At 47.2% G+C, this 12140-nt stretch overlaps 1 protein-coding gene across 3 annotated transcripts; it reads right to left on the reverse strand.

The window, feature by feature from the left end:
• Positions 1-1260: 1260 nt before the first annotated feature.
• LOC112075535 (histone-lysine N-methyltransferase ASH1L) lies at positions 1261-9081 on the reverse strand. Of its 3 annotated transcripts, XM_024142522.2 has the most exons (9): positions 8300-9071; positions 7817-7990; positions 7615-7706; positions 4555-4628; positions 4425-4470; positions 3896-4184; positions 3622-3785; positions 2866-2960; positions 1261-2702 (listed from the first exon to the last, which is right to left on the reverse strand). In XM_024142522.2, the coding sequence occupies exons 1-9, from the start codon at positions 8629-8631 to the stop codon at positions 2595-2597; spliced, it is 1374 nt and encodes a 457-aa protein (XP_023998290.2). In that variant the 5' UTR covers positions 8632-9071; the 3' UTR covers positions 1261-2594. The 3 variants fall into 3 exon arrangements, with proteins under 3 accessions (XP_023998290.2, XP_070297046.1, XP_070297047.1); XM_070440945.1 differs by lacking the exon at positions 1261-2702 and having other exon boundaries at positions 2870-2960; positions 3609-3785; positions 8300-9080; XM_070440946.1 differs by lacking the exon at positions 1261-2702 and having other exon boundaries at positions 2872-2960; positions 3613-3785; positions 8300-9081.
• Positions 9082-12140: the final 3059 nt, after the last annotated feature.

Genomic DNA, 12140 nt, shown 5'->3' on the forward strand with positions numbered 1-12140 from the left:
GGGAGGGATTGGCTAGGCAGCTTTAGCTCACACATGCAGTGGAGGCTCGTGGGAGGAGCTATAGGCGGACGTGTTCATTGTAATGGCTGGAATGGAATTCATGGAACGGACTGGTTGCCATATGTTTGTTTAGTACCGTTCCATTCCAGCCATTACAATGAACCCGTCCGCCTATAGCTCCTCCCACCAGTCTCCATTTACACATAGCCTATATAATCACATACAGATCAGTGATTGCTGAAGGTGAGGAGGAGAGAAGGGCCTCAGTCCTGCCTGTCCGTCCGTCCTCTTGAGGTCACGTCCTCAGATGAGGGTCGAGATGGAGRAAAACGCTGTATCACCTGGCCATTGGAGTCATTCAGCTTTACACCAACAGATGGTGCTGTATATCACACATTTACATTTTGGTTATTTAGCAGTCGCTCCATTACGTGTAATGAATATCCCACCAGTTATGCAGCGTCTTCATAAGGATGGAGGAGCAGCGATATTCATGGGCCTGTGATAGTATGAAGGGTTAAGTGGTTTAGAATATAACAAGTCCACAATGCTTTGTAAACAAAAAGCGGCCTTTTATTGTTATTGATAATAAAGGTCAATGTTTGAAATTACTTCTGTCAGATGAACTGTGGTATTTTCTCCAAAGACAGGTTATAAGCAGCAATTTAAATTGTACAACAAAGGGCTGGATTTCACCGGATCGCAGAAGTATCACGGGAGATTTCTGCGTTATAGCTCCATTTAAATTTAAAGCAATGTTCCCGCGTTCGTGGAACTGCATTCACGATAAACACTGCATATGTCGGGCTTAATCGGAAATTACCTTTACACTTTAATGCGATCTTCCGCGATACGGATTGAATCCAGCGCCAAAGTTACATTTCATGCAAACTTACATAAATAACCCTTCACATATATTGATGAATGCTATAATATTCCTAATCCCCCATTGGCAATAGTGAGTGAAGCAAAATACACAGGTCAACTAATAAAACATTCAACTTAGTGTTCAAAGTCAAACTAGAAACTGGACCAAAGAGAACTGTACAATGAACGGTTACAAATCTCAGATTCAATTATTTTCCTGATTGTCTGACCAAATAAAAAGAGAACATTCCATCAGTCAGAAAAAGTAAACAGGTGAAGAAAAGAAAGTCATCATACAATATAGCAATATTTAACACTTTGTAGCAAAAATGAAGGCCTTTAACTATTAACTTTAACGCTTAGATAATAACTATCAATTATGAAATTGATTCATTACATTACTTAGGTCAATGTTACTGCATTATCATTGGTACAATATAACGATCTTGAAATGATCATATTCACTAAGGCAATAAAACTACTTGGTTTGATACATAGAAAGGTCTCTAGCTGGTACTGGTAGTGATATAGTTATTGTATGAAATCCTTACAGGACGTATTGCTTTTGGAGATTGAATCACTTAGGCGTCAGTTTATTTACAACATGGCACTTTTACATTAAAGGCTCGATTCAATACGTAGAGCTGAAGAGAACATTAAAGGCAATGTTCCCGCGTTAGCGAGGAGACTGAATTCACGGTAAAAACTGCATATGTCGGCTCAATTGAAAATTACTTTTACACCTGAATCACGCTATAGGCCGAACTTCAGCATCAGGGATTGAATCAAACCGAAGGGCTGTGTATCGCGGAAGTATCGCAGAAGATCTGCATAAAAATGTAGAGGTAGGCCCAAGTGGTGCAGCGTCTATGGCAGCGGTTTATGGCACTGCATGACGCAGTGTTGGCGTGTCACTACAGCCTGGGGTTCGTCCCAGGCTGTGTCACAACCGGCTGTGACGGGATCCCATAGGGCGGCGCACAATTGGCCCAAGGGTGTCCGGGTTAGTGAAGGTTTGGCCGGGGAGGCCTTTACTTGGCTCATCGCCTCTAGCGACTCCTTGTGGCAGGCCAGGCACCTGCAAGCTGACAGTCGTCAGTTGGCCGGTGTTTCCTCCGACACATTCCGGGTTAAGCAAGCAGGTGTTAAGAAGTGCGGCTTGGGTCACGCTTTGGAGGACGCGTGACTCGACCTTCATCTGTCCGAGCCCATTGGGTAGTTACAGCGATGAGACAAGATCGTAATTGGATCGCAATTGGATATCACAAAAAAGGGGTAAAATTTTAAAAAATGATATTGTCATGGTAATTTCAGTTTGAGTCGACATGCAGCGTTTACCGTGAATGTAGTCAGCGAGAACACGGGAACATTTCCTTTACATTTAAATCGAGCTATAACGCGGATCTTCCACAATACGAATTTAATCCAGCCTTAAGACTCTATGGTCTCCATCCATCCCTTCCGCCCTCTCTGACTATTAAATCAGACTGTCACTGGTCTGCTGACCGTCTGTCAATCATTCTCAATCATTCTCAATGGTACAGTAAACAACAACACCCTCATTCCTCTCAGAAACAAAGCCCAAAATCATCTTTATAACAAATCATTTCAGGGAAGCTTTTCCCCCCAACACTAGTGCAAAGTTAGCTGAACTGAGCTACTTGGAAGAAGAAGAGAGACTGAGCTGAGATTTCCCCCCTCCTTCCTTCCTTGTCCTCTCTCACCAATCATGTCTGCCGCAGCTTCAAGAGTATGTTGTTCAGTCGCTCCTTCCGGACCTCCCTCCAGCCCTCCTCCTCCACCTGTTTCTTCTCCTCTTGTCTGTTCTCAGTGAGCTGTGGTGGGGTAGATGCGRCATTAGGAGTTAGTTATAACAATTAGWGACACAGACAAAGAACTCCATATGAATACTTCAAGACAGCCCTCATGGGAGACACTAATGAGTGAATATCTTTACAGTTACAGTACAGAGTCGAGTACTCAGAGGAGAGCACTCACATGGGGCGTGGTGCTGAGGGGGTTATGGGGGCACTGGGGATCACGAAGGGGCTCACTAGTCCACACAACCTTCTTCTTCCCCGCCATTTGTCGACCTAGAGGGAGGGGAAAGAACCTTAGTGCACATGGATATTTATGTGTGTGTGTGGTGTGTGTTGTTGTGTGTTGTGTGTGTGTGTGGGTGTGTGTGTGGTGTTGTGTGTGTGTGTGTGTGTGTGTGTGTGTGTGTGTGTGTGTGTGTGTGTGTGTGTGTGTGTGTTGTGTGTGTTGGTGTGTGTGTGTGTGGGTGTGTGTGTGGTGTGTGTGGTGGTGTGTGTGTGTTGTGTGTGTGTGTTGTGTGTGTTATATATATATATTCAGTAGATGTCCTTAAAATTCCCTTATGAGTGTCTGTTCTTTGCTGGAGACTGTTTGCTGGAAATACATTTTGGTTGATAGTTTATGGGAAAGCTGAACCTAGCTGGATGTTCTTGGACGGCAGTGAAGACATGACAGAAATGGGAAAGCACTTATTCTGTGGTTGGAAAACTGCTGTGTGTGTAATGCTGAACATGATATGGCTCAATAAATACTGTAAAACAGAGAGCTAAACTGAGCACTGAGATGAACACACACACATCTATGTCCATATAAACATACACTCAGTACAATACTACTGAAAGACAATGAACACATTTAAAATAAAACACACTGACACACAGGCACACACACACACCKACAAAAACTTAAACTAACACACACACTTGCTTCATGGACCTGACATGATGTGGCTGTTGTTGTCCCCAGTAGCTACATAGCTGGAAACTCCTCCTCCATCTTTCTCTCGTTCCTCCTCTCTCCCCCTCCTCAGGCGTATCTGTCTGTCTCTGACCCTCTCCCAGTTCCTCAAAAGGAACACGTGGTGCTTCAGGACGAACACCCTGACAATCAAACAAATACATAAATAAGATCATTATTTTGAGAAATGCACAGGAACTACTAGTCTGCACCTCCATGTGTATTGACATGGCGGGTTGTCTTCTGTCTTTACCCGTCACTGGTGGTCATAGGCTCCATGTCCAGGTAGGGAAACAGCTTCCTACTGGGACTGGAACCCTCCTCCTGGGGAGAGGGAGGGAGGGACACCCCTGTCTGGTGACTGGAACCCTCCTCCTGGGGAGAGGGAGGGAGGGACACCCCTGTCTGGTGACTGGAACCCTCCTCCTGGGAAGAGGGAGGGAGGGACACCCCTGTCTGGTGACTGGAACACTCCTCTTGGGGAGAGGGAGGGAGGGACACCCCTGTCTGGTGACTGGACAGGCTCTTCTCTTTTGGTTGGTCTGGGAGGAAAACAAAGACAGACAGAGAGATAATGAGGTATGGACCCCTCCACACAGACTGAACACTTTCAACGTGTCACTGCAACAGTGGGATGACCCCCCCCCCGCTCAACCAAGTAGGGTGGTAAGTATGTTGAAGTCAAGTATTGATGTACACACTACAGTACAAACGTACAAACGTTGTGTATGGTATGCACCACATGCACATACAGGAGCCAGCTGTGACTTTAGGGTACTCACAGGATGAGATCTCTCTGGTCAGAGGAACATCTGGCTCTTTGTGGAGCTGGAACACACAGAGACATGGTCATTCAAGTGAGTGAGTTTATTCTGTGTGTGTATGTTTGTGCAATGTGTGTGTGTTACACACCTGGTTGTGCCTGAAGAGCCACATGACGTCAAAGGGCAACTGAAAGTCAATACGTCTCATTCTTAGGTACTTCCCTGTGAGAGAAGGGATTTTAAAAACCTGACACACACAATCTCTCACACACACACACACACACACACACACACACACACACACACACACACACACACACACACACACACACACACACACACACACACACACACACACACACACACACACACACACACACACACACACACACACACACACTTCGTTCTGTTAGGTGACCTAAACCTGGGATATGCTTAACACCCCGGCAGTCCTACTACATCTAAGCTAGATGCCCTCAATCTCACACAAATTATCAAGGAACCCACCAGGAACAACTCTAAATCCGAAAACATGGGCACCCTCATAGATATTATCCTGACCAACTTGCCCTCCAAATACACCTCTGCTGTTTTCAATCAGGATCTCAGCGATCACTGCCTCCCTGCTGCATCCAATATGGGTCCACAGTCAAACGACACCCCTCATCCCTGTCAAACGCTCCCTAAAACACTTCTGCGAGCAGGCCTTTCTAATCGACCTGACCCGGGTATCCTGGAAGGATATTGACCTCTCCCGTCAGTAGAGGATGCCTGGTCGTTCTTTAAAGTAATTTCCTCACCATCTTAAAAAAGCATGCCCCTTTGAAAAAATGTAGAACTAAGAACAGATATAGCCCTTGGTTCACTCCAGAACTGGCTGCCCTTGACCAGAACAAAAACATCCTGTGGCGGACTGCACTAGCATCGAATAGTCCCTGCGATATGCAACTTTTCAGGGAAGTCAGAACCAATACACGCAGTCAGTTAGGAAAGCAAAGGCTAGATTTTCCAACAGAAATTGCATCCTGTAGCTCTAACTCCAAAAAGTTCTGGGACACTGTAAAGTCCATGGAGAATAAGAGCACCTCCTCCCAGTGCCCACTGCACTGAGGCTAGGAAACAACTGTCACCACTGACAAATCCTCGATAATCGATAATTCAATAAGCATTTCTCTACAGCTGGCCATGCTTTCCTCCTAGCTACCCCAACTCCGGCCAACAGCTCCGCAACCCTGCAGCTACTTGCCCTGCAGCTACTTGCCTAAGCCTCCCGGCTCTCATTCATCCAAATCCAGATAGCAGATGTTCTGAAAGAGCTGCAAAACCTGGACCCGTATAAATCAGCTGGGATAGACAATCTGGACCCTCTCTTTTCTAAAATTATCCGCCGCCATTGTTGCAACCCCTATTACCAGTCTGTTCAACCTCTTTCGTATCGTCCGAGATTCCTAAAGATTGGAAAGCTGCCGCGGTCATCCCCCTCTTCAAAGGGGGTGACACTCTAGACCCAAACTGTTACAGACCTATATCCATCCTGCCCTGCCTTTCAAAAGTTTTCGAAAGCAAGTTAACAAACAGATCACTGACCATTTCGAATCCCACCGTACCATCTCCGCTGTGCAATCCGGTTTCCGAGCTGGTCATGGGTGCACCTCAGCCACGCTCAAGTTACTAAACGATATCATAACCGCCATCGATAAAAAACAGTACTGTGCAGCTGTATTCTCGACCTGGCCAAGGCTTTCGACTCTGTCAATCACCACTTTCTATCGGCAGATTCAACAGCCTTGGTTTCACAAATGACTGCCTGCCTGTTCACCAACTACTTCCCAGACAGAGTCACTGTGTCAAATCGGAGGGCCTGTTTTCCGGACCTCTGGCAGTCTCTATGGGGTACCACAGGGTTCAATTCTGGGCCGCCTCTTTTCTCTGTATATATTAATGATGTCGCTCTTGCTGCGGGTGATTCCTTGATCCACCTCTACGCAGACGACACCATTCGTATACATCTGGCCCTCTTTGGACACTGTGTTAACAAACCCCCAAACGAGCCTCAATGCCATACAACATCCTTCCGTGGCCTCCAACTGCTCTTAAACGCTAGTAAAAACTAAATGCATGCACTTCAACCGATCGCTGACCGCACCCGCGCCGCCCGACCAGCATCACTAATCTGGACAGTTCGACTTAGAATATGTGGACAACTACAAATACCTAGGTGTCTGGCTAGACTGTAAACTCTCCTTACAGACTCATTAAACATCTCCAATCCGAAATTAAATCCAGAATCGGATTCCTATTTACGCAACAAAGCCTCCTTCACTCATGCTGCCAAACATACCCTCGTAAAACGGACTATCCTACCGATCCTCGACTTCGGCGATGTCATCTACAAAATAGCCTCCAACACTACTCAGCAAACTGGATGCAGTCTATCACAGTGCCATCTGTTTTGTCACCAAAGCCCCATATACCACCCACCACTGCGACCTGTATGCTCTCCTCGGCTGGCCCTCGCTACATATTCGTCGCCAGACCCACTGGCTTCAGGTCATCTATAAGTCTGCTAGGTAAAGCTCCGCCTTATCTCAGCTCACTGGTCACCCTAACAACACCCACCCGTAGCACGCGCTCCAGCAAGTTTTTCTCACTGGTCATCCCCAAAGCCAACACCCCCTTTGGCCGCCTTTCCTTCCTGTTCTCTGCTGCCAATGACTGGAACGAATTGCAAAAATCGCTGAAGTTGGAGACTTATATCTCCCTCACTAACTTTAAACATCAGCTATCTGAGTAGCTTACTGATCGCTGCAGCTGTACACAGCACATCTAACAACCTACCTCATCCCCATATTGTTTTAAATGTACTTTTTTTGCTCTTTTGCACACCAGTATTTCTACTTGCACATCATCATCTGCACATCTATCACTCCAGTGTTAATTTGCTAAATTGTAATTACTTCGCTACTATGGCCTATTTATTGCCTTACCTCCTTACGCCATTTGCACACACTGTATATAGACTTTTTTTTCTATTGTGTTATTGACTGTACGTTTGTTTATTCCATGTGTAACTCTCTGTTGTTGTCTGTGTTGCACTGCTTTGCTTTATCTTGGCCAGGTCGCAGTTGTAAATGAGAACTTGTTCTCAACTGGCCTACCTGGTTAAATAAAGGTGAAATCATTTAAAAAATAAATAAAACTCCCTCACCAACATGTATGGGAGCAGGCAGGAGGCTGTAGTCTTGTTCTCCTGGTRTATATTCCAGTCTCTCTCTGTTCAGCTGGTTCTGAGAGGAGGGACTGGGGAAGAGACACATTTACACAATGAAATGAATAGAATACACACCATTTGTGAAATCAATTCAGAGTATGTGAAGTTAGTTTGTATGAACGGGTGCATGATAACTCACTCTGTAGTTTTGTAGTCATCTGAGTAGAGTCCCGCCCTCTGAAACCTCTTCCTAGGCAACTGGTCAGCTCCCTTATCTGATTGGCTGGCCGGGGTTAGGGATGGAGTTTGGGTTAGCTCTGATTGGCCTGTGCATATGGAGGGGGTGTGGGTGACTGGCTCACCTTCACCAGAACTAAGAGGAAGGAATAGTGAGAGAGCGAGAGATAGGATAGAGAGAAAGAAAAAGAGAGAGAAAGGGCACTGGCTTAGCACACAGTGCTGTCAACCATGTGTTAATATACTTTGTCTGTGTGAGGTATTAAGTCTTCAGTGCAYATCTAGCAGCTAGTTGCAGGGTATGTAAAATAGCATGCATTTTCTAGACTTTCTCAGTAACGTTTTGATCGCTGTGGGAGTGAAATGTTGTTGCGTTAAACTTTGCGACCATCTGCGAGGGCACTCGCTGAGTCAGTTGGGATAAGGGTGAGTTGTGACGGCTTACCTTTGGAGACAGGATGGATGCTCGACCTCCTCTTTCTCAATGCGCCTCCTCTTCCGTCTTCTCCTCCTCTGGCTCTGAATCACAGCTTCAATCACCTCTTGTACTGAATCTCCTCCCCCTCTGTTTCTGTCTCTGTYCTGGACGTCTGTCTCAGTTGGAGGGTTTGGTTGGCTTGTAGGACAGAGGAAGGGGGAGACCAAAGGGGAGGCTAGAGGTTTCTTCCTGGGTCGTCCAGGCCCTCTCTTAGCCCCAAAACTTTGACCGGTTCTCAGCCACTTCAGTTGCCTCCTGCTCAGGTCATAGTGTGGGTCTTGAGTCCAGAGAGAAGTCATTGGAGCGAGGACAGGGAGCGAGAGAGAGAGATGAGAGAGAGGTGGGAGACAGAGGGAAGAGAAAGGGAACGATTGGGAAATAAAGAGAGGGGAAGAGAGAGAGAGGAGAGGTGTATATGTATCAGTAACTGAAACAGCAGCAGTCTGTCTCAGTGTGTCCCTGGGATGGGGTGACTACACTTACATTGGAATGCTGCCTGGAATTCCCCTCAAATCATATACTCCCCTTCTGGGAATCACAACAAGCAGTCAAGCACACACACACACACACACGCACGGTATGCACCAGAGGAGGCTGGTGGAGTGAGCTTTAGGAGGACGGGCTCATTGTAGTGGCTGGAATAGAATCATTGGAACAGAGTCAATCTTTCCATGTATTTGATGTGTTTGGTACCATTCTACTGATTCCATTCCAGGCATTACAAAGAGCCCGTTCACCTATATCTCCTCCCACAAGCCCCCTCTGGTATACACACACACACAGACACACACACACGTATACACACACACGTATACACACACGTATACACACACGCGCGGGCGAAAACACCCACACACACACACGCAAACACCCACACACACAAATTATACATTAGAATGTGTGTGTGGGCTGTGTGTGTGTGTGCTCAGTCACATATGTGTCTGGTTAGATRATGTGCGACTGCCAAACAAATCCATCCTCCCTCCTCCCCTCTCAAAAACAACTCTCTACCTCCCTCCCTCTGCCCTCCCTCACTATCAGTCCCCCGCCATCCCTCTATCCATCACTTCTCCTCAAGTATCTCCTTTCTTCCCATCTTTCCAAAATTCCCCAACATTAACACTGACTGAGCCAGCCTTTCCCTTCTAGGGTTTTTTCCAGCCAGCCAGTGTACAGGACAGTATGTTGGCCAGCCAGCAGGCAGTGTAGAGTACAGTATGTTGGCCAGCCACAGCCCAGAGTGTACAGGACAGGTATGTTGCGCAGCCAGCGCCAGGTGTACCAGGCAGTATGTTGAGCAGCCAGGCAGTGTAGATGCATATGTGGTCCAGCCAGCCAGCCAGTAAGAGACAGTATGTTGGCCAGCAGCCAGCCAATGTACAGGACAGTTGTTGGCCAGCCAGCCAGCAGTGTACATGTTTATATGTTGGCCAGCCAGCCAGCCAGGCAGTGTACAGTACAGTATGTTGGCCAGCCAGCCAGGCAGTGTACAGTACCGTATGTTGGCCAGCCGCCAGCAGTGTACAGTATTTGCCAGCCAGCCAGGCGTGTACAGTCAGTATGTTGGCCAGCAGCCAGACAAGGCAGGCAGTGTACAGTATTATAATGTTGGCCAGCCAGCCACCAGGCAGTGTACATTACAGTGTGTTAGCCAGCCAGCCACCAGGCAGTGTACAGTATTATGTTGGCCGCAGCCAGCCAGGCAGTTACAGTAACAGTATGTTGGCCAGCCAGCCAGGCAGTGTACATTACAGTAGTTGGCCAGCCGGCAGTGTACGTAACAGTATGTTGGCAGCACCAGCCAGGCAGGCAGTGTACAGTACTTATATGTTGCCAGCCAGCCAGCAGTGTACAGTAACATATGTTGGCCAGCCAGCCAGCCCAGGCAGTGTACAGTATAGTATGTTGGCCAGCAGCCAGCCGGCAGTGGCCAGCCAGCAGTGTACTGTACAGTATGTGGCCAGCCAGCCAGCCAGCCAGCCAGCCAGGCAGGCAGTGGCCAGCCAGCCAGTGTACTGTACAGTATGTTGGCCAGCCAGCCAGCCAGCCAGGCAGTGGCCAGCCAGTGTACTGTACAGTATGTTGGCCAGCCAGCCAGCCAGCCAGCCAGCCAGGCAGTGGCCAGCCAGCCAGTGTACTGTACAGTATGTTGGCCAGCCAGCCAGGCAGTGTACAGCAAGTCAAATTAAATGAAGCTTTATTTACACAGCACATTTCAGACATTGAATGCAACGCAATGTGCTTCACATAAAAAATAAAACATATGAAAATAAAATATTTACTACACCACAAACATAAAAGGATAAAAAACTAAAGAATAACAATAAAACCTGAATGACTAAAAAGCACCCTAAGGAAAAGCAAAGGTGTGTTTTAAGATCTATTTTAAATATGTCCACAGTTTCGSCCCCCCTCAGGTTCTCTGGCAGGCTATTCCAGAGGCAGGGGGCATAATAACTAAAGGCTGCCTCTCCATGCCTCTTGGTCCTAGGCTTTGGGATAGTTAAAGGCCAGTGCCAGAGGACCTACTGGGTACATAACTTAATTGACATGCATTGGGGTGCACAATCGTGGATTGTTTTAAAAACCAATAGAATAATCTTTAAATGAATTCTAAAACTCGCAGTGCAGAGACCTTAAAACCGGTGTAATGTGTTCTCTCAGTCTGGTCTTGGTCAGTACCCGTGCTGCAGCATTCTGTATGTTTTGTAGTTGACCAATGGCTTTCTTGGGTAGACCAGACATGAGAGCATTACAGTAGTCAAGCCTGTTTGTAATAAAAGCATGGATGAGTCTCTCTGTATCAGCCTGAGAGAGAAACGGCCGCACCTTGGGAATGTTCCTCAGGTGGCAAAAAGCTATTTTGGTCACATTCCTAATGTGTGATTCAAAATGGAGTTCAGAATCTAGTCGTGTCTGGCTGGCGCTAAGCATAGTCGGGATCTCTACAACTGGCCTTTGCCGGGCTGGCTCAACTAGTATGCTCAGTCCTTGTGAGCCATGTGCTGCCTGTGTGCTTGTGGCTGCTCAAGCACTAGGTCTGATTAGCAGGTAGCTTACATCATGCAGAACATTCTTATGGTTGCACTTGGCGTCGCCATCTTGGAGGCTGGGCCCAATGTGCGTAATGGGCCACATAGCAGTACTGATCGAGTACAGCGGGCCCTAGCTTAGCCTGGGCTGGCCAACATAGCAGTCTACGTGGTACACTGCCCTGCCTGGCTGGTCAAACATAAACGGTACTTCTACAACTGCCTGCCTGCTGGCCAACATACAGTACATGTACACTGCCCCCGCCTGGCTGCCAACATACGGTACTACTAAGCACTGCCTGCCTGGCCTGGCCAAACATACAGTACTGTACACTCGCCTGACTGGCTGGCCACATAAACGGTAGCTGAGCTCAGTAGCCGGCACCGGGTGCAGTGCCCTGGTGAGCACAGTGGCGGGCGTCTACATTACACAGGAATGGATCTTGGCTCAACCAACCGTCCTGGCTTGTCCTGTGATATGAGCAACAGGTCGCATACTCATCAAGAGAAAGTCGTCATGATAACCTCAGGGATAATCACTATCAATATACTTAGTACCTGCCACATGCCCAGTGTTCCTAATAGAAAAGCAGTGTTATTAAACTCCTTATTTTTGATCTGGACATTTCTCTAAGTCCACTACGAGAGGACCCTCTCTGTGCGACTCGAACCAACGATTGGCACGCATTCAGAAGGTGTATCTTATCAACCTGGCTTGTGCGATAGCGACAACGGATAGGTCCCATGATCGCATTGAATCGTTCTCTTTATTGTTA

This window comes from Salvelinus sp. IW2-2015, unplaced genomic scaffold (assembly GCF_002910315.2).
Source record: "Salvelinus sp. IW2-2015 unplaced genomic scaffold, ASM291031v2 Un_scaffold3222, whole genome shotgun sequence".
Taxonomy (NCBI): Eukaryota; Metazoa; Chordata; class Actinopteri; order Salmoniformes; family Salmonidae; genus Salvelinus; species Salvelinus sp. IW2-2015.